The sequence below is a fragment of the Rhinopithecus roxellana genome, chromosome 11, assembly GCF_007565055.1.
Source record: "Rhinopithecus roxellana isolate Shanxi Qingling chromosome 11, ASM756505v1, whole genome shotgun sequence".
In the NCBI taxonomy this organism is placed as follows: Eukaryota; Metazoa; Chordata; class Mammalia; order Primates; family Cercopithecidae; genus Rhinopithecus; species Rhinopithecus roxellana.
In genome coordinates, this window is record NC_044559.1 from 22,737,588 (window position 1) to 22,762,166 (window position 24,579).

At 46.4% G+C, this 24,579-nt stretch overlaps 2 protein-coding genes across 8 annotated transcripts in view; both read right to left on the reverse strand.

Annotated features, from left to right (window-relative positions):
- The window catches only part of WBP1L (WW domain binding protein 1 like), an 80,004-nt gene extending 63,152 nt beyond the window's left edge, over positions 1-16,852 (reverse strand). The window contains exon 1 of one of the 2 annotated variants that reach the window (XM_010356182.2): positions 16,612-16,852. In XM_010356182.2, coding sequence (XP_010354484.1) covers positions 16,612-16,701 — 90 coding nt within the window. In that variant the 5' untranslated portion in view covers positions 16,702-16,852. The remainder of the gene's footprint in view (positions 1-16,611) is intronic. The other variant, XM_030940945.1, reaches the window with a different exon arrangement.
- A 30-nt stretch (positions 16,853-16,882) lies between these two features.
- The window catches only part of SFXN2 (sideroflexin 2), a 30,382-nt gene continuing 22,685 nt past the window's right edge, over positions 16,883-24,579 (reverse strand). For 3 of the 6 annotated variants that reach the window (XM_030940942.1, XM_030940940.1, XM_030940941.1), the window contains 3 exons: positions 23,006-23,059; positions 19,753-19,817; positions 16,883-17,258 (listed from right to left, as the gene is read on the reverse strand). In XM_030940942.1, the coding sequence (XP_030796802.1) occupies positions 17,152-17,258; positions 19,753-19,817; positions 23,006-23,059 (226 nt within the window). In that variant the 3' untranslated portion in view covers positions 16,883-17,151. Of the gene's footprint in view, positions 17,259-19,752; positions 19,818-21,527; positions 23,060-24,579 lie in introns of those variants that run through there. The other 3 variants (XM_010356181.2, XM_030940944.1, XM_030940943.1) reach the window with 1 other exon arrangement.

The following is a 24,579-nucleotide window of genomic DNA, read 5'->3' on the forward strand; positions in this document are numbered from 1 at the left end:
TGCAAGCTCCGCCTCCCGGGTTCACACCATTCTCCTGCCTCAGCCTCCCGAGTAGCTGGGACTACAGGCGCCTGCCACCTCGCCCGGCTAGTTTTTGTATTTTTAGTAGAGACGGGGTTTCACCATGTTAGCCAGGATAGTCTCGATCTCCTGACCTCGTGATCCGCCCGTCTCGGCCTCCCAAAGTGCTGGGATTACAGGCTTGAGCCACCGCGCCCGGCCAATCATTAGCGTTTAATGTTACTTTTTGTTGCATTACTAATACAACCTAGGAATAACCGGCGGGTATAGGGTCAGGTGCTGAAGGGACATTGTGAGAAGTGACCTAGAAGGCAAGAGGTGAGTCTTCTGTCACGCCCGCATAAGGGCCGCTTGAGGGCTCCTTGGACAAGCAGTAACGCCAGTGTCTGTGAAGGCACCCGTTACTTAGCAAACCACAAAAGGGAGTCTCCTTTCCTTGGAGGAGTCAGGGAACACTCTGCTCCACCAGCTTCTTGTGGAAGGCTGGATATTATCCACGCCTGCCCGCAGTCATCCGGAGGCCTAAACCCCTCCCTGTGGTGCTGTGCTTCAATGGTCACGCTCCTTGTCCACTTTCATGCTCCTCTCGTACTCCTGGTTCCTCTTTGAAGTTCGTAGTAGATAGTGGTAGAATAAATAGTTAAAGTCTTAAAGTCTTTGATCTTTCTTATAAGTGCAGAGAAGAAAACGCTGACGTATGCTGCCTTCTCTCTCTGCTTCGGCTACCTAAAAGGGAAGGGCCCCCTATTCTGTAATCACGTGACTTGCTTCACCTTGTCAATCACTCAGAAGATTCACCCTCCTTACACTGCCCCTTGTCTTATATGCAATAAATATCAGCGAGCCCAGCCGGGGCCACCACCGGTCTCCCCATCTTGATGGTAGTGGTTCCCCAGGCCCAGCTGCTTTCTCTTTATCTTTTTGTCTTGTGTCTTTATTTATTACAATCTCTTGTCTCCACATATGGGGAGAGCACCCGCTAAGCCCCGTAGGGCTGGACCCTTCATTAATTGACCATAAAAATGTATGAAGTATTGATACATGCTACAACATGGATGAACCTTGAAAACATGCTAAGTTTTAAGAAAACCAGTCATAAAAGACCACATGGTGTATGGTTCCATTCATATGAAATGTCCAGAATAGACAAATCCATATAAACAGGAAATAGATTAGTGGTTGCCAGGGACTGGAGGGAGGAAAATAAGGGGAATGGATGCTAATGGCTATAAGGCTTCTTTTTGGAATGATGAAAATATTCTGAAATTAAGATAGTCGTGACTGGCTGGGCGCGGTGGCTCAAGCTTGTAATCCCAGCACTTTGGGAGGCCGAGACGGGCGGATCATGAGGTCAGGAGATCGAGACCATCCTGGCTAATACGGTGAAACCCCGTCTCTACTAAAAAATACAAAAAACTAGCCGGGCGACGAGGCGGGCGCCTGTAGTCCCAGCTACTCGGGAGGCTGAGACAGGAGAATGGCGTGAACCCGGGAGGCGGAGCTTGCAGTGAGCTGAGAGCCGGCCACTGCACTCCAGCCTGGGCGGCAGAGCAAGACTCCGTCTCAAAAAAAAAAAAAAAAAAAAAAAAAAAAAGATAGTGGTGACTGTGGCACACCTTGTGGATATACTAAAAACCACTTAATCATACCCTTGAAAATGGTGAATGTTAAGGTCTATGAATTAGATCTTCATAAAACTGTTATTAAAAAAAAAAAAAAGGGCTGGCGTGGTGGCTCACATCTGTAATCCCAGCACTTTGGGAAGCCAAGGCAAGCAGATCACATGAGGTCAGGAGTTCGAGACCAGTCTGGCCAACATAGGGGAATCCTCATCTCTACTAAAAATAAAAAATTAGCCAGGCGTGGTAGCAGGCACCTGTAGTCCCAGCTACTCGGGAGGCTGAGGCAGGGCAATCGCCTGAACCTGGGAGGCAGAGGTTGCAGTGAGCCGAGATCGTGCCATTGTACTCCAGCCTGGGTGACAGAGTGAGACTGTCTCAAAAAAAAAAAAAAAAAAGGTGGGGGCAGGTACAGTGGCTCATGCTATAATCCCAGCACTTTGGGAGGCTGAGACAGGAGGATCACTGAAGGTCAGGAGTTCAAGACTAGCTTGGCCAACATGGTGAAACCCAGTCTGTACTAAAAATACAAATATTAGCTGGGCATAATGGTGCACGCCTATAGTCCCAGCTACTCAGGAGGCTGAGGTGGGAGGATCGCTAGAACTGAGGAGGTCAGGCTGCCATGAACTATGATCGTGCCACTGCACTCCAGCCTGGGTGACACAGGGAAACCTTGTATCAAAGAAAAGAAAAAAAAAGGCTCAGAAACCATCTTTCCCTCAGAACAGGAAATGCCAAATGGAGGTTGGGGACAGGAGTCAAGGATCCCCTTCAATGCAGCACAGTACTGTGTACGACAGCAGACAGAGCCACATGTGGTCTAGCCCTGTGGTCAAGATGGGTGACGACTCCCATACTTGACAAACAGCGCCCATCTGCATTGGTGGTGACTCCATCACTCTTCTCACTCGAGAGCACAATGATGTGCAAACAAGAATAATAGTATCGCTGGGTGTGGTGACTTGTGCCAGTAATCCCAGCTACTTGGGATGCTGAGGCAGGAGCACTTGAGGCCCGGAATTCAAGACCAGCCTGGGCAACATAGCAAGACCCTGTCTCTACAAAAAATTTAAAAATTGGGCTGGGCGTGGTGGCTCACGTCTGTAATCCCAGCACTTTGGGAGGCTAAAGGGGATGGATCATTGAGGCCAGGAGTTTGAGACCAGCCTGACCAACATGGCAAAACCTTGTCTCTACTAAAAATACAAAAAAATTAGCGAGGTATGGTGGCAAACATTGGTAATCCCAGCTACTCATGGGGCTGAGGTCTGAGAATTGTTTGAACCCAGGAGGCAGAGACCGCACTGTGTTGAGACTGTGCCACTGCACTCCAGCCTGGGCAACAGAGCGAGACCCTGTCTCAAAGATACGGAGTCTTGCTCTGTTTTCCAGGCTGGTCTCCAACTCCTGGGCTCAAGTGATCTGCCCACCTCAGTCTCCCAAAGTGCTGGGATTACAGGTGTGAGCCAGTGGAACCAGCCTGCAGATCCTATTGATGCAAATGTAAACTGATACAACCACACCGGAGAACAATGTGGCACTATCTACCGCAGCCTTTAAATGTGCATACCCTGTAACCACACAATCCTCGGTTCCACTTTTAGGAATCTAGCACAATTGCAAAACTAAATAAGTACAACAATGTTCAACGTAGCACTGTGTGAAATGGCAACAACTCTATTAACAATGGAGAAGTGTTTAAGTAAACCATGGTATAAAGCAACAGCATACAGGTATTTTAAGAAATCAGAGGAGTATCTACAATATGGAAATTAGTCCACAGTACATTAAGGTTAAAAAAAAAAAATAAACCATGTTGTAAAATGCTACATTATAAACGATCCCTTTCCCCCCCCGCACAAGACAGAGTCTTGCTCTGTCACCCAGGCTGGAGTGCAGAGGCATGATCTTGGCTCACTGCAACCTCTGCCTCCTGGGTTCAAGCGATTCTCCTGCCTCTTGAGTAGCTAGGACTATAGCCATGAGGCACCACTCCTGGTTAATTTTTTTATTTTTAGTAGAGACAAGGTTTCACATGTTGGCCAGGCTGGTCTCTAACTCCCGACCTCGTGATCCGTCCGCCTTGGCCTCCCAAAATGCTGGGATTACAGGAGTGAGACACAGTGCCTGGCCATATTTTTGTTTTTTTGGTTTTTTTTTTTTGAGACGGAGTCTCACTCTGTCGCCCAGGCTGGAGTGCAGTGGCCGGATCTCAGCTCACTGCGAGCTCTGCCTCCCGGGTTTACGCCATTCTCCTGCCCTCCTGCCTCAGCCTCCCGCCACCTTGGCCGGCTACTTTTTTGTATTTTTTTAGTAGAGATGGGGTTTCATGGTGTTAGCCAGGATGGTCTCGATCTCCTGACCTCGTGACCCACCTGTCTCAGCCTCCCAAAGTGCTGGGATTACAGGCTTGAGCCACCGCGCCCGGCCCACATTTTTGTTTTTAAAACAAATAAAGAACCCTACGTGTACCAAACAATTTTATGGTTGTATATATGTGTGGGTGTGGGTGTGGGTGTGGGTGTGTGTATGTGTATATATATATGTGTGTGTATATATATATAAAGCTTATGTATGAATATTAATATATCTATGAATATGCAGCATACGTAGAAAAACCACCAAAAATGCATACCAAACCACAAACTTTCACTTTCTACTCTAAACAATATATTTTTTTTTTTTTTTTTTGAGACAGAGCCTCACTCTGCCGCCCAGGCTGGAGGACAGTGGTGCGATTTCAGCTCGGTGAAAGCTCCGCCTTCCGGCTTCACGCCATTCTCCTGCCTCAGCCTCCCGAGTCGCTGGGACTATAGGTGCCCACCACCACGCCTGGCTAATTTTTTGTATTTTTAGTAGAGACGGGGTTTCACCATGTTAGCCAGGATGGTCTTGATCTCCTGACCTCGTGATCGGCCTGCCTCAACCTTCCAAAGTGTTGGGATTACAGGTGTGAGCCACCGGGCCCGGCCAACATTTTTTAATCTTTCTATTATTTAACACTGTTATGAGCATGTGTTGTTTTTGTGTAATTAAAAAAGAATGTAGACTGGGCACAGTGGCTCACGCCTGTAATCCCAGCACTCTGGGAGGCCAAGACAGGCAGATCACTCAAGATCAGGAGTTTGAGACCAGCCTGGCCAACATGGTGAAATCCTGATCTTTAATAAAAATACAAAAATTAGCCAGGCGTAGTAGTGCATGCCTGTAATCCCAGCTACTCAGGGAGCTGAGGCAAAAGAATTGCTTGTACCCAGGAGGTGGAGGTTGCAGTGAGCCAGGATCGTGCCACTGCACTCCAGCCTGGGCAACAGAGCAAAACTCCATCTCAAAAAAAAAAAAAAAAAAAAAAAAGTAATAGTCCTAGCTACTCAGGAGGCTAAGGCAGAAGGAACACTTGAGGCCAGGGATTCAAAGCTGCTGTGCACTATGACTATGCCTGTGAATTACCACTGTACTCCAGCCTGGGCAACATAGCAAGACCTGACCTCTACAAAAAATAAAACAAGGCCGGGAGCGGTGGCTCATGCCTGTAATCCCAGCACTTTGGGAGGCTGAGGAGGGTGGATCATGAGGTCAGGAGTTCAAGACCAGCCTGGCCAACATGATGAAATCCCATCTCTAGTAAAAATACAAAAATTAGGTGGGCATGGTGGTGCATGCCTGTAATCCCAACTACTGGGGAGGCTGGCAGGAGAATGGCTTGAACCAGGAGGTGGAGGTTGCAGCGAGCCAAGGTTGTGCCACTGCACTCTAGCCTGGGTGACAGAGACAGATTTCGTCTCTTAAAAAAAGGTGAAAGGCATTCTAAAGCTGGGTGACAGAGCAAGACTCTGTCTCAATGAATACATTAAAAAATAAACAAATAAAACAAAATTAGCTGGACACTGTAGTGTGTGCCTGTAGTCCTAGCTACTTGGGAGGCAGAGACAGGAGAATCACTTGAGCCCAGGAGTTCGAAGCTGCAGTGAGCTATGATTGTGCCACTGTACTCCAGCCTGGGCAGTATAGCAAGGCCCTATCACTAAAAATAAAAAAATTTAAAAAAAAATTAAAAAGGGGCCTGGCGCGATGTCTCATGCCTGTAACCCCAGCACCAGCACTTTGGGAGGCGCGGCAGGCAGGTTACATCAGGAGTTCGAGACCAGCCTGACCAACATAGTGAAACCCCATGTCTACTAAAACTACAAAAATTAGCCAGGCATGGTGGCACGTGCCTGTAGTCTCAGCTACTCGGGAGGCTGAGGCAGGAGAATCGCTCGAACCTGGGAGTCGGAGGTTGCAGTGAGCTGAGATCATACCGCTGCACTCCAGCTTGGATGACAGACCAAGACTTCATCTCAAAAAAAAAAAAAAAAAGGCTTAAGGCTCAAAGAAAAGCAGCAATCACCTCTAAGGAAGAAAAATGGAAAGTCAGCCATTGTGCCAGATCACACTGGGGTGGGTTTTACGCTCCTCACTCCCTCCCAAATGTAGCAAATGGATTTACAAAACTTAAAGACAAATTATCCAAGGAAAAAGAAAGGAGTAAGCAGGATGAACTCACACTATTCAATTATGTATTCAAGTTCCAAAGAGCTACAACAGTCCAACATCCTGGTGTAGAAAGCCAAATAGTAATTTCTTCTCCCAAATGAATCACTAAGAGAGAAAAATATTTAAATCTGATCAATAAACTAAGTTGTGGTTTTTTTGCTTGTTGTTTCTGTGTTTGATGAAACTGCCAGGTGGGATTTTAAATGAGGAAAATAAATTAGGAAATGGCAAACCAAAAAGCAACATGTAGAATTCTGAAAAATATGAATATTTTCTCCATGAATGCATGCCTCTGATCTGAAAGGATGTGTAATAAAAGTGTTACAGTGTAACATTTGTCTTGCTAGATATTTAAAAATCAAAACAGACATGTTTTTGTAACTCTCCACTCTAGGACCCACCCTTCCAAGCCACAAACAGTCTTGTAACATCTTACATTTATTTTTACCTCTTCCAAAAATGTTTAAGTTAAATTATTTTAAACACCTGAGATCTTGAATGAAAACTTAGCTTTGGCACTGTGAGAACAACAGCACCAGGAGCAGAAGATAAACAACTCCTCTGATTTCCCACAGAAGAAAGTGTGGAAAGGAGAAAACCAAAAGTAAATAAACCAGAGCTATGGGAATGTAACTGAGTAAGCAAGCATATCCCAAAACCCAGACCATGCAAGACGGGCGATCTGCAAGTCTGAGAGGATGACCTACTTAATCCCCAGATCAGGAAAGCTCAGAATTGTATCAACACACCTTAAAATTCAATAGGATGGGATTTGTTTGCCCTTTCTTGACCTCCCAGGTTGCAATGTTCTGGATTTACTTGTGTTTCTTTGTTTGTGGTTTCCACATAGCATGCGGTTTTCAGGCCAGACTTTGCTCCACCTAGTGGAACTGAAAAGGATGGTTCAAAAGGGAGACCTCAGCCTGTCTATTCTATGCCACCAAGGAGACAGGCCACCAAGACCTTCTGTTGCTGCAGCGTGTGCCTGTAGTCCTAGCTCCTTGGGAGGTGGAGGCAGGAGAAGCCATCACTCGGTGGCTGCTCTTACTGGCTGTGCAGTTACAGTGGGATCAGCGGCCCCAGTGATGTCCATGACTGGGGTAGTAGGAGCAAGGAACCAACCCAAGCCATTCTACCACCTGGAACCTGATGATCTCCCAAGTGTTAGCCCTAATAGCTGACTGCAGGAAAGGAAGAGGTCCTCTCAAGGGTATGGGTGAACAGGCATTCAAAAGACAGGTGAAGTTTTGAATCCAAAGCCATGCAAGATACCCACAGCATCCACAAAGACCTGCCGGCTCAAACATCCACAGATGAGCTGCCTCCTGGGGGCCTGAAAAGAGGACTCTCCTTGAGACACAGCCATCCTGAGGTCCAGGACACTTAGCTTCTCCTTGTGGCAGACCCTGAGAACACCTAATGATTTCCACAGGCTAAACGTGTGTGAGAGCAAACCAACGTTCCTGAGGCCGAAAATCAGAGTAGAGCCAGGACTTGGAATGGGGAAAGGAAAAAGTTCTAAGAACATGACTCAGTTCTGATTGGTTGCAGGACTGTGGAGGACACTGAGCAAATAAAGTAATTGACCAGCAGGTTTTCACTGGGACCAAAGCAAATCATGTTCTTAAAATAAAACCACACAGCAGATCAAAGCAAGAGGAAAGAAAGTTCAAGATGGGGTAAATAAGGGAGGCTCACCTGCTTACTGAATCACAGACCAAAAAAATGTGTTTTTTTCAAAATGTTTGATGTTGGCTGACACGACAGAGCTGACTGATCACATACATCAACAAACCTGAAAGGCAGTGAGATTCGGCATATCAAAGCCTCAAACCGTCCCACTGAAAACCTGCTGTCCAAGGTAATTTCCTACACTTCATAATGCTATGTTGTTCTTGCAAGAAGGCTGACCCCAAGCTCTGCGATAATGAACAGGACCTGGTAAGGCCACAGCAGGTCCCACTAAGCCAGGATTTCTCCACCTCGGCACCACTGACATTTTGGGCTGGAAAAGTCTCTGCCGTGGGGGGCTGTCCCGAGCATTCCAGGATGCTAAGCTGCATCCCTGGCCTCCACCCACTAGATGCCAGTGGCACTCCCAAGCTGTGACAGTGACTAATGTCCTCTGGAAGGACAAAATTCTCCCCAAACCTAAATTCAGACATAGAACAGAATCAAGAAAGTCACCTGCAAAATCTCCAGATCTCAGTTCCTGAAGTTAGTCTGGGAGTTGACACTAAGTTACAAACCATAATACACTCTGAGGAATGCAAATAGCAATAATGGTGATCATTATTATTATACTTAATAATCACTGAGTATATTCCAAGAGCTTTACATATATTATGTCTTTTCACCTCATGACAACCCCACACTAGTACAATTCCCATTTTATAGATGAGGAAGCTGAGGCACAAAAAGGTTATGTAACTTGCTCAAGGATAGTATAAAGTTTGGAACTCAGGTGGTCTGACCCCAGAGCCCATGACATGACCACTATGTTTGACTGTACCAAACCCCTACTCTGGAAAGCTGTTAGATCAGTATCCCCCAATATGTAGTCATTATCTACATACAGCTATTTAGTTTAAATTATTATAAGTAAATATCACATTGGTCGGGTGTGGTGGCTCACACTTGTAATCCCAGCACTTTAAGAGGCCAAGGTGAGCAGATCGCTTGAGCCCAGGAGTTCAAGACCAGCCTGGTCAGCATGATAAACTCCATCTCTATAAAAAATACAAAAATTAGCTGGGTGTGGGTGTGCACCTGTAGTTCGAGCTACTAGGAAGGCTAAGATAGGAGGTTTGCTTGAGGTAGAGATTGCAGTAAGCCGAGATTGCACCACTGCACTACAGCCTGGGCAACAGAGGGAGATCCTGTCTCAACGAAAAAAAAAAGAAAAAGAAAAAAAGAAAACCTTAATTGGGCACAGTGGCACACACCTGTAATCCCAGCACTTTGGGAGGCCAAGTCGGGCAGATCACCTGAGGTCAGGAGTTTGAGAACAGCCTGGCCAACATAGCAAAATCCCATCTCTACTAAAAAACACAAAAATTAGCCGGGCATGATGGTGCATGCCTGTAGTCCCAGCTACTCAGGAGGCTGAGACAGGAGAATCACATGAACCTGAGAGGCAGAGGTTGCAGTGAGCCAAGATCACGCCACTGCACTCCAGCCTGGGAGACAGAGTGAGACTCTGTCTCAAAAAAAGAAAAGAAAACCTTGTGGTAAGTGAAATAAGCCACAGAAGACCACATAGGGCAATTCCCTTCCCTTTATATGAAATGTCCAGAATAGGCAAATCCATAGGAATGGCAAGTAGATCAGGGGTCACTAAGGGATGGAAGAAAAGGGGCTGGAAAGGGAAGTGACTGCTAATGGCTATGGGGTTTCTTTCTGGGGTAAAGAAAATATGTTAAAATTGGGCCGGGCGTGGTGGCTTCCAGCTGTAATCCTAGCACTTTGGGAGGCTGAGGCCGGTGGGTCACAAGGTCAGGAGATTGAGACCATCCTGGCTAACACAGTGAAACCCTGTCTCTACTAAAAATACAAAAAATTAGCCAGACGTGGTGGTGGGCGCCTGTAGTCCCAGTTACTCAGGAGGCTGAGGCAGGAGAATCGCTTGAACCCTGGAGGCGGAGGTTGCAGTGAGCCGAGATCGCCCCACTGCACTCCAGCCTGGGCGACAGAGCAAGACTCCATCTCGAAAGAAAAATAAAAATAAAAATAAAGAAAATATGCTAAAATTAGCACTGATAGTCACAAATTCTGTGACTATACTGAAACACCAATTTATGTATACTTTAAAAGTGTGAATTTTTTGGCATGTAAATTATCTCAATAAAGTTTCGTTTCTTTTTTCTTTTTTTGAGAGAGGGTCTCTCACTCTATCACCCAGACTGGAGTGCAGTGGTGCGATCTAGGCTTGCTGCAACCTCCACCTACGGGGCTCAAGCGATTCTCCTGCCTCAGCCTCGTGAGTAGCTGGGATGACAGGTGCACAATAATTTTTGTATTTTTAGTAGAGATGGGGTTTCACCATGTTGGCCATGCTGGTCTCGAACTCCTGACCTCAAATGATCCACCCGCCTCAGCCTCCCAAAGTGCTGGGATTACAGGTGTGAACCACTGCGTCTGACCTGATTACATCTCAATAAAGTTGATATAAAAATTAAATATGGGTGGCCAGGCACAGTGGCTCATGCCTGTAATCCCAGCACTTTGGGATGCCAAGGCGGGTGGATTGCCTGAGGTCAGGAGTTCGAGACCAGCCTGGCCAACATGGTGAAACCCTGTATCTACAAAAAAATATGAAAAAAATTACCCAGGCGTGTTGGCAGTGCCTGTAATTCCAGCTACTTGGGAGGCTGAGGCACAAGAATCCCTTGAACCCAGGAGCCGAAGTTTGCAATGAGCCAAGAATGCACCGTTGCACTCCAGCCTGGGCAACAAGAACAAAACTCCATCTCAAAAAAAAAAAAAAGAAAAAAAATTAAATATGGAGGGCCAGGCATATGGCTCACGCCTACAATCCCAGCACTTTGGGAGGCTGAGGAAGGAAAATCGCTTGAGCCAAGTAGTTCAAGACCAGCCTGGGCAATATAGTGAGACTTCCTCTCTTTAAAAAAAATTTTAACTAAAAAAAATTAGGCTAGGTGTGGTGGCTCACGCCTGTAATCCAAACACTTTGAGAGGCCAATGTGGATCACTTGAGCCCAAGGAGTTTTAGACTAACCTGGGCAACATGGTGAGACTCCTATCTCTATTTTATATATATATATATATAAAAAGAGAGAAGAAAAAAATTAAATATAGGGCCAGGTGTGGTGGCATGCACCTACAGTCCTAGCTCCTTGGGAGGCTGAGGTGGAAGGATTGCTTGAGCCCAGGAGTTCAAAGCTGCAGTGAGCTATGACTACACCACTACATTCCAGCTACAGAAACTCTATGGGCAACAGAGCAAGATCCTGTCTCTAAAAAATAAAAATATGTAAATAAACAAATAAATATTAAATATGCTTCAAAATTCAGTTATCCTAGCCACATTTCAAATGCTCAGCAGCCACCTGGCTAAGTGGCTACTGAATTGGATGGCACAGAGAGAGATCATTTCCAGCATCACAGAAAGTTCTACTGGATGGTACAGCCTTAGATGAATGGATGAAAGGCCTTCTGACCATGTGACAACAGCCTCCCTTTCAAGCCTCCCCCACTTCCACACTCCTCCACACATACACACACAAAGCTTTTGCCACAGAGTACATGCCACCTCCAAACACTCTCCATTTTCATTCTTCCACACTGGAATCCATTTTTCCCTTTCCTAGTTCATAGATATTCTACTTATCCTTATCAACCTTTAAAGTCCTGAACAAATGCTTTTTCCTTAATGAAGTTCTTCCTAGCACCCCATCTTCCTCTTGCCCTAGCAGAATCAGTTGCTCTGACAGTCCTTTGTTTGTACTTGCATTTCAGCAAAACCTCTGGATTACAATTCACTGTGTGTGTTATCTGTTCTTGCCACACAATTACCAGCTACTGGGGAACAGGGATTCCATACTCATTTGATGGTTCCCAGAGCCTAGCAATAATAGCCTGCTGCAAAGAGTAGACATTTCAGTAAATGTCCATTCTTTCATGCCTACTGAATTCCACTGAAAGAGTTTACAGAAACTCAAGGTGCTGATTTTACACTTTGGTATATCAAATGCACTAAGAAGGTGAGGTAAAAGGGATTAGAATCTGGAAGTCTCGCATCCTACTATTGTACAAGAAGGAATGATGGTGATGGCATTGACATACCATTTGAAAGAAAGGAGAATGGAGCCAGGCTCGGTGGCTCACGCCTGTAATCCCTACACTTTGGAAGGCCAAGGCGGGCAGATCACAAGGTCAGGAGATCGAGACCATCCTGGCTAACATGGTGAAACCCTGTCTCCACTAAAATTACAAAAAAATTAGCCAGGCGTGGTGGCAGGCACCTGTAGTCTCAGCTACTCGGGAGGCTGAGGCAAGAGAATGGCGTAAACCTGGGAGACGGAGCTTGCAGTGAGCAGAGATCGCACCACTGTACTCCAGCCTGGGTGATAGAGCGGGACTCCATCTGAAAAAGAAAAGAAAAGAAAGGAAAGAAAGAAAAGAAAGAAGAAAGAAAGAAGAATGAAATAGGGCCTCCAGACTGAAAACTGGGCAATGGAGGTGAGTAAGGTGAGGTGGGAACCAAAGGGTATACCATTGAGGGTTAGGTGGGAAAAAATAGCAGGAACTGGGGCCCCCATCCAGCTGGAAGTTTTAAGCTTGGCAAAGGAAAGGAAAGGTAAGGACTGCATCTCTAGAGATGTGTCCCTAAACCACTGGCTGAGTTACCCTATGAAAAAAGACATTTCTACCAAAACATTATTTTATTTATTTTATTTTATTTTATTTATTTATTTATTTATTTTTTTGAGGCAGAGTCTCACTCTGTCCCCGAGGCTGGAATGTCGTGGCACAATCTCAGCTCACTGCAAGCTCCGCCTCCCGGGTTCATGCCATTCTCCTGTCTCAGCCTCCCCAATAGCTGGGACTACAGGCGCCCACCACTGCGCCCGGCTAATTTTTTTGTATTTTTAGTGGAGACAGGGTTTCACCGTGTTAGCCAGGATGGTCTCGACCCCCTGACCTCGTGATCCGCCCGCCTCGGCCTCCCAAAGTGCAGGGATTACAGGCGTGAGCCACCGCGCCCGGCCCAAAACATTATTTTAAATAGCATAGTCAAATATTCTGTTTAGGTTGGGCACAATGGCTCACACCTGTAATCCCAACACTCTGGGAGGCTGAATGGGCAGATCGCTTGAGCCCAGGAGTTCACGACCAGCCTGGGCAACACGGCGAAACCCCATCTCTATAGAAAAACACAAAAATTAGCAGGGTGTGGTGGCATGCACCTGTAGTCCCAGTTACTCATGAGGCTGAGGTGGGAGTCTCACTTGAGCCTGGGAGGTCGAGGCTGCAGTGATCCAAGACCACATCACACCACTGCACTCCAGCCCGGGCAACAGAGTGAGATCCTGTCTCAAAAACAAAACAAAAACAACAATGACAAAAACAAACATTCTGGTTAAATCTAAACAACCAAAAGAAACTCTATGTATCTCAATCATAATTTAACTGGAGGAAACAAATGCCAAGACTGTTGGAGCCTCTATTGTTTTCTCATTATTTTTTATTTTTTGAGATGGAGTGTCACTCTGTCACCAGGCCAGAGTGCAGTAGCACGATCTTGGCTCACCACAACCTCCACCTCCCAGATTCAAGCGATTCTTCTGCCTCGGCCTCCCGAGTAGCTGGGACTACAGGCGCATACTACCATGCCTGGCTAATTTTTATATTTTTAGTAGAGACGGGGTTTCACCATGTTGGCCAGGATGGTCTTGATCTCCTGACCTTGTGATCTGCCTGCCTCGGCCTCCCAAAGTGCTGGGATTACAGGGGTGAGTCACCGCGCCCGGCCTTTTTCATTCTTTATAGATTTAAGCATTCACGTCTGTGAGCTGTAATGTCATAACCTATAGGAGAATTAAGTCTAAGTTCCTAACCACAGAATGAACTAGATGATGAACTTTCCAGGGCCTGCCTGCATAACAAGAAATGGCTGTTTCAATGCAGAACTGGTAACAGGGAAAGCAAGTTGCCTAATATCATTTATTTCTGAGAGTAAACGTGTATGTAAAAAAAAAAAAAAGATTTTAAGTAGATCAATTTTGTGGGAGAAATGCAATAAGGTGCGGTGCAGATATCATTATTTGATACAGAATGAGTACAAGTAAGTCCTCCTGAATTCAAAGTTAGCTGGACTTCACTGTTGAATTAAGGACAGTGGGTACTTGAAGTATGCCCTGTGCCAACACGGCCTTGGGAATTTTTTTCCTTACTGATTTGTACAAGCAACCCTGTCCCCCCAGACAAAAAAAAAAAAAAAAAAAAAAACCAAAAAATACATTGACTAAATTGTGGTGGATTCAGAGTTAATAATTATATAGCAACTTGCATTCCGAAGGTTAAAATTCAAAACAGAAATCTCACTATAGATATCTAGTAGTCCCGGACAGAAAGAGACAGGGGTTTATAAGGTGAGGGATGGGAATGTATCAGGAATGTCAGGAGTAAGGGTATGTGGGCGCTGGTTAGGAAGAGGGCCACCGCTCATTACAAAAACTTTCCCTCCTCTGCAGGAATTGTAACCACGTAACAGCTATTGGTCAGTGCTAGCATTCATCCAAATGCAATAAAGTACAAAAGACACCTGTCCCCAAAATTAAGTATTAGAAGTGCCAGAGATACAAGAAAGCAGCCTGTGGTTTGCAAACTGCAATTAGGATAAAATATTAACAATCCCCTTCCACATCTTCACAACACCTCCCAGGCTCCATGACCTGGCAGGAACCTCCACTTTCCATCATTCCCCTTGCTGAAAAAGTGGATCTAGTTCCTATCTTTGACCAGCGCATCTCCAAAGGCTCTGATATTCCTAAACCAACCCTCTACCGATATCATTTATTGGTTATTGGGGACAGCCTTTTCAAGACACTTACAGAAACAGACATGTGCAAAAGAAAGGTAAATTCTATGTTTACTATATTCTATATTTTGTTGTCTGAGGACTATAACTTTTCTAGTAAACAAAGAAAATGTATTTCTCCTGCCAGTTTACGATTTCCACTGGAAAAACAACCCCAACAAAGGCTAAAACAGAAGCGTCCCAACCCTAGAAAACGGAATACGCTGGGCTAGAAAATGAGCTCCATTCTTTCATATGATATTTCTAGTATACAGAAACACATCCTAAGGAAAAATTAGATGCTTCAATGCATAAATAAATGGTGGTATACAGATAACGGAAAGTTACTTGGTCATAAACAGGAATGAAGTACTAGTACATGCTACGATGTGAATAGGCCTTGAAAACATAACGCTGAGTGAAAGAAGCCAGGCATAAAGACCACATATTGTAGGATCCCATTTATATAAAATATCCAGAATAGATAAATCCATAGAGACTGAAAGCAGACTGGTGGTTGCCAGGGGCTGGGGGAAGAGGGAGACACAGAGTAACTGCTTAGTAGGGACGAGGTTTTCTACTGGGGTGATGAAAATGTTTTGGAACTAGATAGAGGTGGTAGTTGCACAACATTGTAAGTGTACTAAATACCACTGAATTGTTCACTTTAAAATGGTTTTTGTCATGTGAATTTCAACTTATTTTTTAATCAGTATTTTAAAATAGAGGATAATGGGCAAAACAAGATGTATTTGTGAAAAGGCAGTCCTAAAACTCCTAGGGAAAAGATAAGTATTTTTGCTGGCACTCAGTTTCTGCTCTTGTTCACAACAGAAGTTCAAGCGCTAAGTTGTATAGACTTTGCCATTATGCTATGTGTCTATGTGTGTATGCCTTTCTGAAAAAAACGGGGAAAAGAACAGAAAGTGAAGAAAAAAGAATAATAAATCTTTGCCAAATGCAAGGAAGGAGGGGTGATTGCCCCCACTGCACCCCACCCAACTTGGCACCAGGAGTAACGCTCCAGTTAGGGTTTCGAAATGCCAGCTGGAGCTGGAATCAGCACAAGCAAGCTTCTCTGCCTGGATAAAGAGCAAGCCACCCAGCAAGAAAAGCTGGGGTGCTCCATTTGCTGCCCATATTGGCATCAGAACCACCCTCTGGTCAAAAGCCCTGAGCTGGCTCAGATCAGTATCCGTGCCTTGCTCTCCCAGGCCAGCCAGCCTAACGGCAAGAGCTTGTTACAGCTCAAAGAGTGCTCCTCTTCCTGAGGGGTTCCACTCTGTTTCATCCCACCTGCCTTCTGAGAGTCCTGCCTCCAACCAAGGGCGCCATGGCTTACAGATTTAAAAATGGGGCCAAGTCTGTCCCAGGAACATAATTTTTTTTTTTTTTTTTTTTTTTTTTTTTTTTTTTTTTAGGAGACTAAGATGCCCTCGGAACTTTCCGCAGTCCATCCTGAAAGAAATATCCTCTCAGGATCCCCTCCTTCATAGGCCAACTCAATAGCCTGTGTACCCCTACACAGACAAACGTACATACTGCATTGCTGCCTGGGACACCTGCTCCACAGAGGGACACGAACAAGGCCCACATCCCCAGCTTGGCACCGCTATCCAGCCACAGTCACCCCAGCCCGCCTAACCAACCTGCCGTCTCGAATGCCCCTCACTCGCTTGGCATCATGCCTCTGCCACCTCCTTGACACCAAAACTGTCACAGGTGTCCCTCAGCTAAACACCGACGCCCCTTTAGATCCTGTCCACGCCAGGCATAGACGCCCCTCTTGGGACCCCTCAACTCTTGGCAACAACATTCCTTCAGACCCCTCCAGCCAGGCCTCGACGACCTCCAGGACCCAGCATGGCCCAGACGCCCCCTCCCCCTTACCTGCGGGGGTTCAGCCCTGGCTGACAGGGGGCTGGGCAGCGCCTGGAGGAGCAGGAGCGCCATGCCACCCAGGAGCCTTCTCCTCTCCATCCCCCTCCTGCTCCTGCTCCTCCACCACGGCGCCGCCACCTCCCTCCTCCTCCTCCTCCCTCTCCTCCTCTACCCTCTTCTTCCTTCTTCCCTTCTTTTCCTGTTTGACTCTCCCCTCCCGCTTCCGGCTCGGCTCCACTCCGCCCCGCACAAAACACCCTCCCAGACACGCGGGACACTCTCCATTTCCAGCGCCTCATTGGCCTTTGCCCTTTGTCCATTGATCAATGTAGCTGTCGATCAAACACAAGTCCCGCCTTCTCTTGAAAACGAAGCGATCCAGCCAATAAAAAGTAGGAGGAAGCTGGGCCATCTTGAAAGCTGCGAGGAGGTGTAAAATGCGTCCCAACCCGCAGAGAGTGGCGGAAGTAGCTTCATAAGGGGGCGAGGCCACCCATGTGGATGGAAAAGGCTATTACTGATGTAGCCATCTTGAGTGTGGCGGAAGTGCTAGTTTTCCAGTTTTCCACAGCAAAAAAAAAAAAAAAGAAAAAGAGGTATAGTGGTTCTTAACGGTGTTGGAAAATAAATTATTCCTGAAAGGTAACCAGGCGCCCCTGAAAAGGAAAACAATTGCAATGTAAAAATCTTTTAATGTCTTTTGTCTTGCAGCACAGCACTATAACCAGGATGCCTCTCTTGGTCTCAACTGCCCAAATAGCAACTTAGGTCCGTTTGAATTCCCTAGAAGATAGTACCTTTATCTGAGGCATAGTGCTTCGTCACCCCAAGTTCGACGGACGAAATTCTGGTTCTGCCTCACAAATTGCTCTGAAATCCACCATCCATTGCTTCAATCCATGTTCTTCTAGCTAAATACAAATGGCTTCCCTGCTGCCCTGCAAGTTGCCAATTCTTCCCTCTCAAATGTCTGCCACATACCACAACCGTACCACATTAAACCAAATATTATTATATCATGGCCTCCTCTTTTAAATACTTCATCTACCTACAGAAGAGTCCAAACTCCCCAACACGGTCCTCTCTGTGACTTCGTCCCTGTCTACTCTTTATGTCACCTCTCGCCACTACATTTTCCTACACATTCCACTCACATTGACCACTGAAGAGATGCCCAATAACTTCATTTACATATTACAGATACAGTTCCTTGCTTACAAACTCCTAGCCCCCACTCCTTGCTGCTGCTTCTGGATTCTCGTAACACATCTGCCTGCCTGGTATGCAGCTTTCTGTATAGCATATCAGGTCTTTCTTCTTCTTTTAAAGCCTATAATATCCTGTACAAGGCTCAACCAGGAGCTTGATCAATGTTAGTAAAATAGCCAGGCGTGGTGGCTCATGCTTATAATCCTAGCCCTTTGGGAGGCTGAGGCAGATGGATCCCTTGAGCTCAGGAGTTTGAAACCAGCCTGGGCAACATGGCGAGACCCTCTCTCTACAAAAATAAAAAAATTAAATTAGCCGAATTAGCCAAGCATGGTGGTATGCACTTGAAGTCCCAGCTACTTGGGAGGCTGGGGTGGGACGACCACCAGAGCTAGGGAGGTTGAGGCTGCAGTGAGCCTTGATTGTCCCACTGTACTCCAGCTTGGGCAACAGAGTGAGCCTCTGTCTCAAAAAAAAAAAAAAAAAAAAAAAAAAAAAAAAAAAAAAAGGCCAGGTGTGGTGGCTCATGCCTGTAATCTCAGCATTTTGGGAGACTGAGGCGGGCGGATCCCGAGGTCAGGAGCTCAAGCCTGGCCAACATGGTGAAACCCCATCTCTACTAAAAATACAAAAAATTAGCCAGGCGTGGTGGTGCACACCTGTAGTCCCAGCTACTCAGGAGGCGGAGGCAGAAGAATTGCTTGAACCCGGGAGGCAAAGGTTGCAGTGAGTCGAGATTGTGCCACTGCACTCCAGCCTGGGTGACAGAGTGAGACTCTGTCTCAAAAAAAAGCAAAAAAAAAAAAAAAATGTTGGTAAAATAAATGGACAAAGGAAGACTCATGGCAAATAACACAGTTGACTGTAGCAGTCAATTTCCTCTCAAAAACCTGTCAAAGTGTTTTACAGCCTGGCCCAGTCTAGCCCCCATCTGAGCCCAGAGGAAGTTGTTCTTGGCTTAAATGTTGGAAAAATGGAAAACAGGTAAGAGTTAAGTCAGTTTTGCCTCAGCTTAAGAAAGTCCATAGTTCTGGGTCTATCTTGATCCTGCTTTGCCAAGTACTGCAAAAAGTGACAAGTATTTTTGCCAATCTCTCATTTCTTAGAAACTTATCCATCCCACAAGTCAAGCTTCTTAGAGAAGTAAAAATTGAGTACTAGGCAAGGACCAAATTATTTTCATGGCACAAGGTCTCTCAATCCTGGCCTCAAAAAGTTGTAAGTCTTCCATATAAAGGCTAGGTTTCATCATCACTGAGAAACCCCAGGTGGGGTGCAGTGGCTCACGCCTGTAATCCCAATACTTTGGGAGGCCAAGGCGTGAGGATTGCTTGAGGTCAGGGGTTCAAGACCAACCCGGGAAACATAGTGAGGCCCTCTGTCTACAAAAAACTTAAAAATTAGCTGGACATGCTGGCATGCACCTGTAGTCAGGAAACCTTTAGGATTCTGGTTCTAGCCAGGATTGAGGAAAAGATCTTGGATCAAAAGGAAGCTTCTATACCTCTTCTTCATTTCCTCCTTCTCTCATGAGCAATGGAACCTTTTACCCATGCAATTCTAGCCAAACTCAGGAAAAAGAAGCTACTCAGGAGGCTGAGGCAGCAGTGAGTCATGATCATGCCACTGCACTCCAGCCTGGGCAAGAGAGTGATACCCTCTTTCTCTCAATAAATAAGAAATCCCAATTCAATTTGACAAACACGGGAATTTGCCACAACTTCCCTTTCTCCTTTTACCTGAAAGCTCAAGCTGAGCTATTGGATAGGACAGTCTGGATTAGCACTTCCCACACTAAGGCCTTTTAGTAACCTTAACTGCCTCTCGTTCAACATCCCACAGCAGCCAACCCAAAGAAGAAAGATGTTACAAAATGAGACTGAGATGCAGTTTGAGTGACCACTTTTTAGAATGTCTCTGAACATTATAGCCACCACATACCTTCTAGATATTTCCAAAAGAGCAGTTGTCTATAAGAGAACAGGAAATCCAAGAGGCTTGAGGAGCTGAGAAGGAATGGGAAACATTGTAGGTTCTGAAAGAACATCAGTCAGGAGTTGTTTCCAAGCTCGACTGGCTCTGGTAATGTTTCTCTTTTCCTATTTGCTTTTGGAAATAAAGTCAGGTCTCCTGTCCTAAGGAAGCTAGCTCAAAGACAGACTTTTCTGTTCAGACACCAGCTAAAATCAAATTGCATACGCTATTGGATGAACCTTGAAAACATTATCCTAAGAAGCCAGACACAGAGGGCCACATACTGTATTACTCCACTTATATGAAATGTTCAGAATATGCAAATCTCTAAAGACAGGAAGTGAATTGTGAGGCGCTGGCAGGTAGGGAGAATGTGGAGTGACTGCTAATGGGTATGGGGTTTCTTTTGGGGCTAAGAAAAATGTTCTGAGGCCAGATGCAGTGGCTCATGTGTGCAATTCCAACACTTTGGAAGGCTGAGGTGGGAGGATCACTTGAGGCCATGAGTTCAAGACCAGCCTGGGGCAACATAGTGAGACCCCTTCAAAAAATATCAGATTAGCCTGCAGTCTCAGCTACCCCAGAGGCTGAGGCAGGAGGATCACCTGAGCCCAGGATGTTGAGGCTACAGTGAGCAGTGATTGCACCACTGCACTCCAACCCAGGTAACAGAGGGAGATCCTGTCTCAAAATAATTCTGGAATTACATAGTGGTGATGGTTGTAAAACTTTGTGACTACATTAAAAACCACTAAATTGTATACTTTAGAAGGACTAAGTTTATGGTATGTTTCAAGCTGCAGTCAATTCCTTGGCCTCGGGGAGGAGGCCCTTTCCGCTTAGAGCAGTGCTCCTCCACGTACGGTGCCAAGACCAACAGATTCAGCATCACCCGGCAATGACAAGAAATGCGCATTCTCAGGCTCCAACCCAGAGTGACAGAATTAGGAATCTGCAACGGACCCTGCAATCTGTGCTTTAACAAGTCTGCGAGCTGATTCTGATACGTGTGTTCTTTTCTTGGGAAGGAGTCTCACTCTGTCGCCCAGATTGGAGTGCAGTGCCGCAATCTCGGCTCACCGCGACTTCCGCCTCCTGGGTTCAAGTGATTCTCCAGTCTCAGCCCCAAGTAGCTGGAATTACAGGTGTGCACCACCACGCCAGGCCAATTTTTTGTATTTTTAGTACAGATGGGGTTTCACCATGTTGGTCAGGCTGGTCTTGAACTCCTGATCTCAGGTGATCCGCCTGCCTCGGCCTCCCAAAGTGTGGGGATTATAGGCATGAGCCGCCGCGCCCGGCTGAGGCATGTGCTTAAGAACCACTGCTCCAGGGCAGGGGAAACTTTTTGTGTCAAGGATCACAGAGTAAATATTTTCGGCTTTGCACGCCATGTAGGAAGGGTCTCTGTCACCCCTGTTGTTCCTTTTTACAACTCTTTAAAAATGTAAAAACCTGCTTAGCTCCCAGTTGCAGAAAAACAGATGGCAGGTGGATTTGGCCCCTTGGGCCATGGCTTGCCAACTCTTGCTCTAGGGCAACACAGTTCCCATTCTGGGAGATCTCTGGAGCTTCCTGTGGAGACAGGTGGATTTCCCCTTTAATAAGGGAAATAAACAACAGCCTCCAGGCATCAGACAAGTTCCCTTTATATAATAGTTGTGATACCCTCTAACATGCCAAGGCCAAAGTAAGGCCAGATCCAGCTTTCCATTCAGGCTTTATTAACTTAGTTTACAGTGTGTGTGTGTGTGCCTATGTGCTCTTTCAACAAATTTATTCAATTCACAGTGATATCGTTTGGACGGAGACAGCAATCCTACCAGACAAAACTCATACACACATTGATTCCAGATGAGAAACAACAGTCCCCCAAGGAGCTTGAGAAATCACCTAGGGCAGCCAAGCTGGGGAAGGGAAGTGGCTGTGCTTTGCTCTGTGTCCTTTAAGGCTCTTTGGTCCTGGTTGATTTCCTCTCAGAGGGTTCCAAATAAAACTTCCCTTTCCTATTCAGTACACACCAGTCTGTCTTTGCTGTTTAACCTACTGGGCTGAGGAAGGGAAGCAGGCAGGAAATTATACCCATTAAAGTGTACAGTTAATGCCTACATATGTCATTTCTACTCAGTTAGTGGACTTATCTTTTAAAACAGACATATGTGGCAGTGGGGAAAGAGAACTTCCCTTATTATACAGAAGATTCCAAGAATAGATTCAGACATGATTTGAAGAATCATGTAACTCTGCTGCCTTGCACGGTCCCCTTTTTAGCACTAATAACTCCTAGGTGTCTGATTATTTCAAGGTTAGCAGCATTCCCAAAAAAGCTGTCCAGGCTGGGTGCTGTGGCTCATGCCTGTAATCCCAGCACTTTGGGAGGCCGAGATGGGCGGATCACCTGAGGTCAGGAGTTCGAGACCAGCCTGGCCAACATGGTGAAACCCCATCTCTACTAAAATACAAAAATAAGCCGGGCGTGGTGGTGGGTGCCCTGTAATCCCAGCTACTTGAGAGGTTGAGGCAGGAGAATCGCTTGAATCCAGGAGGCAGAGGTTGCAGTAAGCTGAGATCGCGCCACTGCCCTCCAGCCTGGACGACAGAGCAAGACTCCATCTTGGGGGAAAAAAAAAAAGCTGTCTGACCAGGGGCCAATGAGGAGGAGGATGGGGAAGGGTGGAGATGAGCCCTAAGAGGACAGAGTCCTTTCCCCCTTCTTTTTCCTGAGTTCGGCTAGAATTACATGATTAAAAGGTTCCATTGCTCGGGAGAGGAGGAGGAAGTGAAGAAGAAAGAGATGTAGAAGCTTCCTTTTGATCCAAGGTCTTTTCCTCAATCCTGGCTGGAACCAGAATCCTAAAGGTTTCCTAACTTTTCCAAATGATTTGCTTGGTGTCTCCTCCCTGAGAGGGCCTCAGCTTCTGGTTTCCAGGGGACAGGGGTTAAGGAGGAAGCAGCTAGAAGACACTGGCCTTTGCTACCCTTTTTCACTTTTTTCCCCTGAGGTCCAATCAACCAGTACTGGGGTGTAAGCATGAGGCATTCATTGTCACACCCCCCAATCTATCCTGGCTTTTGGGCCTTGTTGGCAAAGAGGAAGGAGGACACAAGTGTGCACGTAGCTAAGAAGGAGCTGGTGAATATGGGAATAGACTGGTCCTTGCTGAGGTGGGGCATTTAGAGACCCTTATTGAAGTAGACATAAGGCTCAAGTTCTCCATACTTGGCCTTGATGGTGTCTTGGAGCTCTGGTTCCAGATAGGAAACGGGTAATTCACTGAAAAGAGAGCAGAAGGGGATTATGAGCATGCCACCGGGGACAAGCAGTTAAGTTACCCTCAGATGAAGCCCAACTCAAATATCACCTCCAAGAAGCCTTCCTGATTTTTCCAACTAGGATTATTATTGGCCTCAGTATACCACAATGTTGCTTTACCATTACTCAGGCCTGACTTCATCCTCCTTGGGCTATGGTTCTTCGTTTCAACTTCCGTCTTCTCCACAAGATTACAAACAGTGCTTGGGACACAAGAGATGTCTAGCAGATGACCATGGAACTAGTATTGAACTAGAATACCAGGAAGGAGAGACTGGAATCGTCTGGGTATATATTCAAGCTACGCTTGTCTCCTGGGGCCAGTCACCCCCCGCCCCACAGTCTGATGTATCCCTTCCCTTTTCCATCATCCATTCTCCCTGCTTCCTCCTTATTGGACACACAAAGGAAATAGAGGGGTTTTGGTTTTCAGTCCTCTGCCTGTCCCTTTATTTATTTATTTATTGAGACGGAGTTTCACCCTTGTTGCCCAGGCTGGAGTGCAGTGGCGCGATCTTGGCTCACCGCAACCTCCACTTCTCAGGTTCAAGCAATTCTCCTGCCTCAGCCTCCCAAGAAGCTGGGATTACAGGCACGCACCACCACGCCCGGCTAATTTGGTATTTTTGGTAGAAATGGGGTGTCTCCGTGTTGGTCACACTGGTCTCGAAATCCACCCACCTCGGCCTCCCAAAGTGCTGGGATTACAGGCGTGAGCCACCACGACTGGCCCCCTTATTCAGTGTTAAAGACCAGCGGGGAACGGTGGCTCATGCCTGTAATCCCAGCACTTTCGGAGGCTGAGGCGGGCGGATCACCTGAGGTCAGGATTTCAAGACCAACCATGGCCAACATGGTGAAACCCTGTCTCTACTAAAAATACAAAACGAGGCCAGGTGCAGTGGTGCACACACATAATGCCAGCACTGTGGGAGACGGAGGCGGGCGGATCACAAGGTGAGGAGATTGAGACCATCCTGGCCAACATAGTGAAATCCCGTTTCTACTAAAAATACAAAAATTAGCTGGGCGTGGTGGCGCATGCCTGTAATCCCAGCTACTTATGAGGCTGAGGCAGGAGAATCGTTCAGGGAGTCGGAGGTTGCAGTGAGCCAAGATCACACCACTGCACTCCAGCTTGGCGACAGAGTAAGACTCCATCTCAAAAAAAAAAAAAAAAAAAAATGAGCTAGGCATGGTGGCAGGCACCTGTAATCCCAGCTACTCCGGAGGCTGAGGCAGGAGAATCGCTTGAACCGGGAGGCAGAGGCTGTGGTGAGCCAAGATCATGCCACTGCACTCCAGCCTGGACAACAAGAGTGAAACTCCATCTCAAAAAAAAAAAAAAGTGAAAAACCAGATCCAGCGGGAGGAGAGCTTCCTAATAACCCAGCCGGCAGGGAGAGAAAGTCTCTTGTTGCTCCCCCACCTTCTCTCCAAGGCAGTCCTTGCTCCACTGGGAGGGAGCAACCTTATTCCTG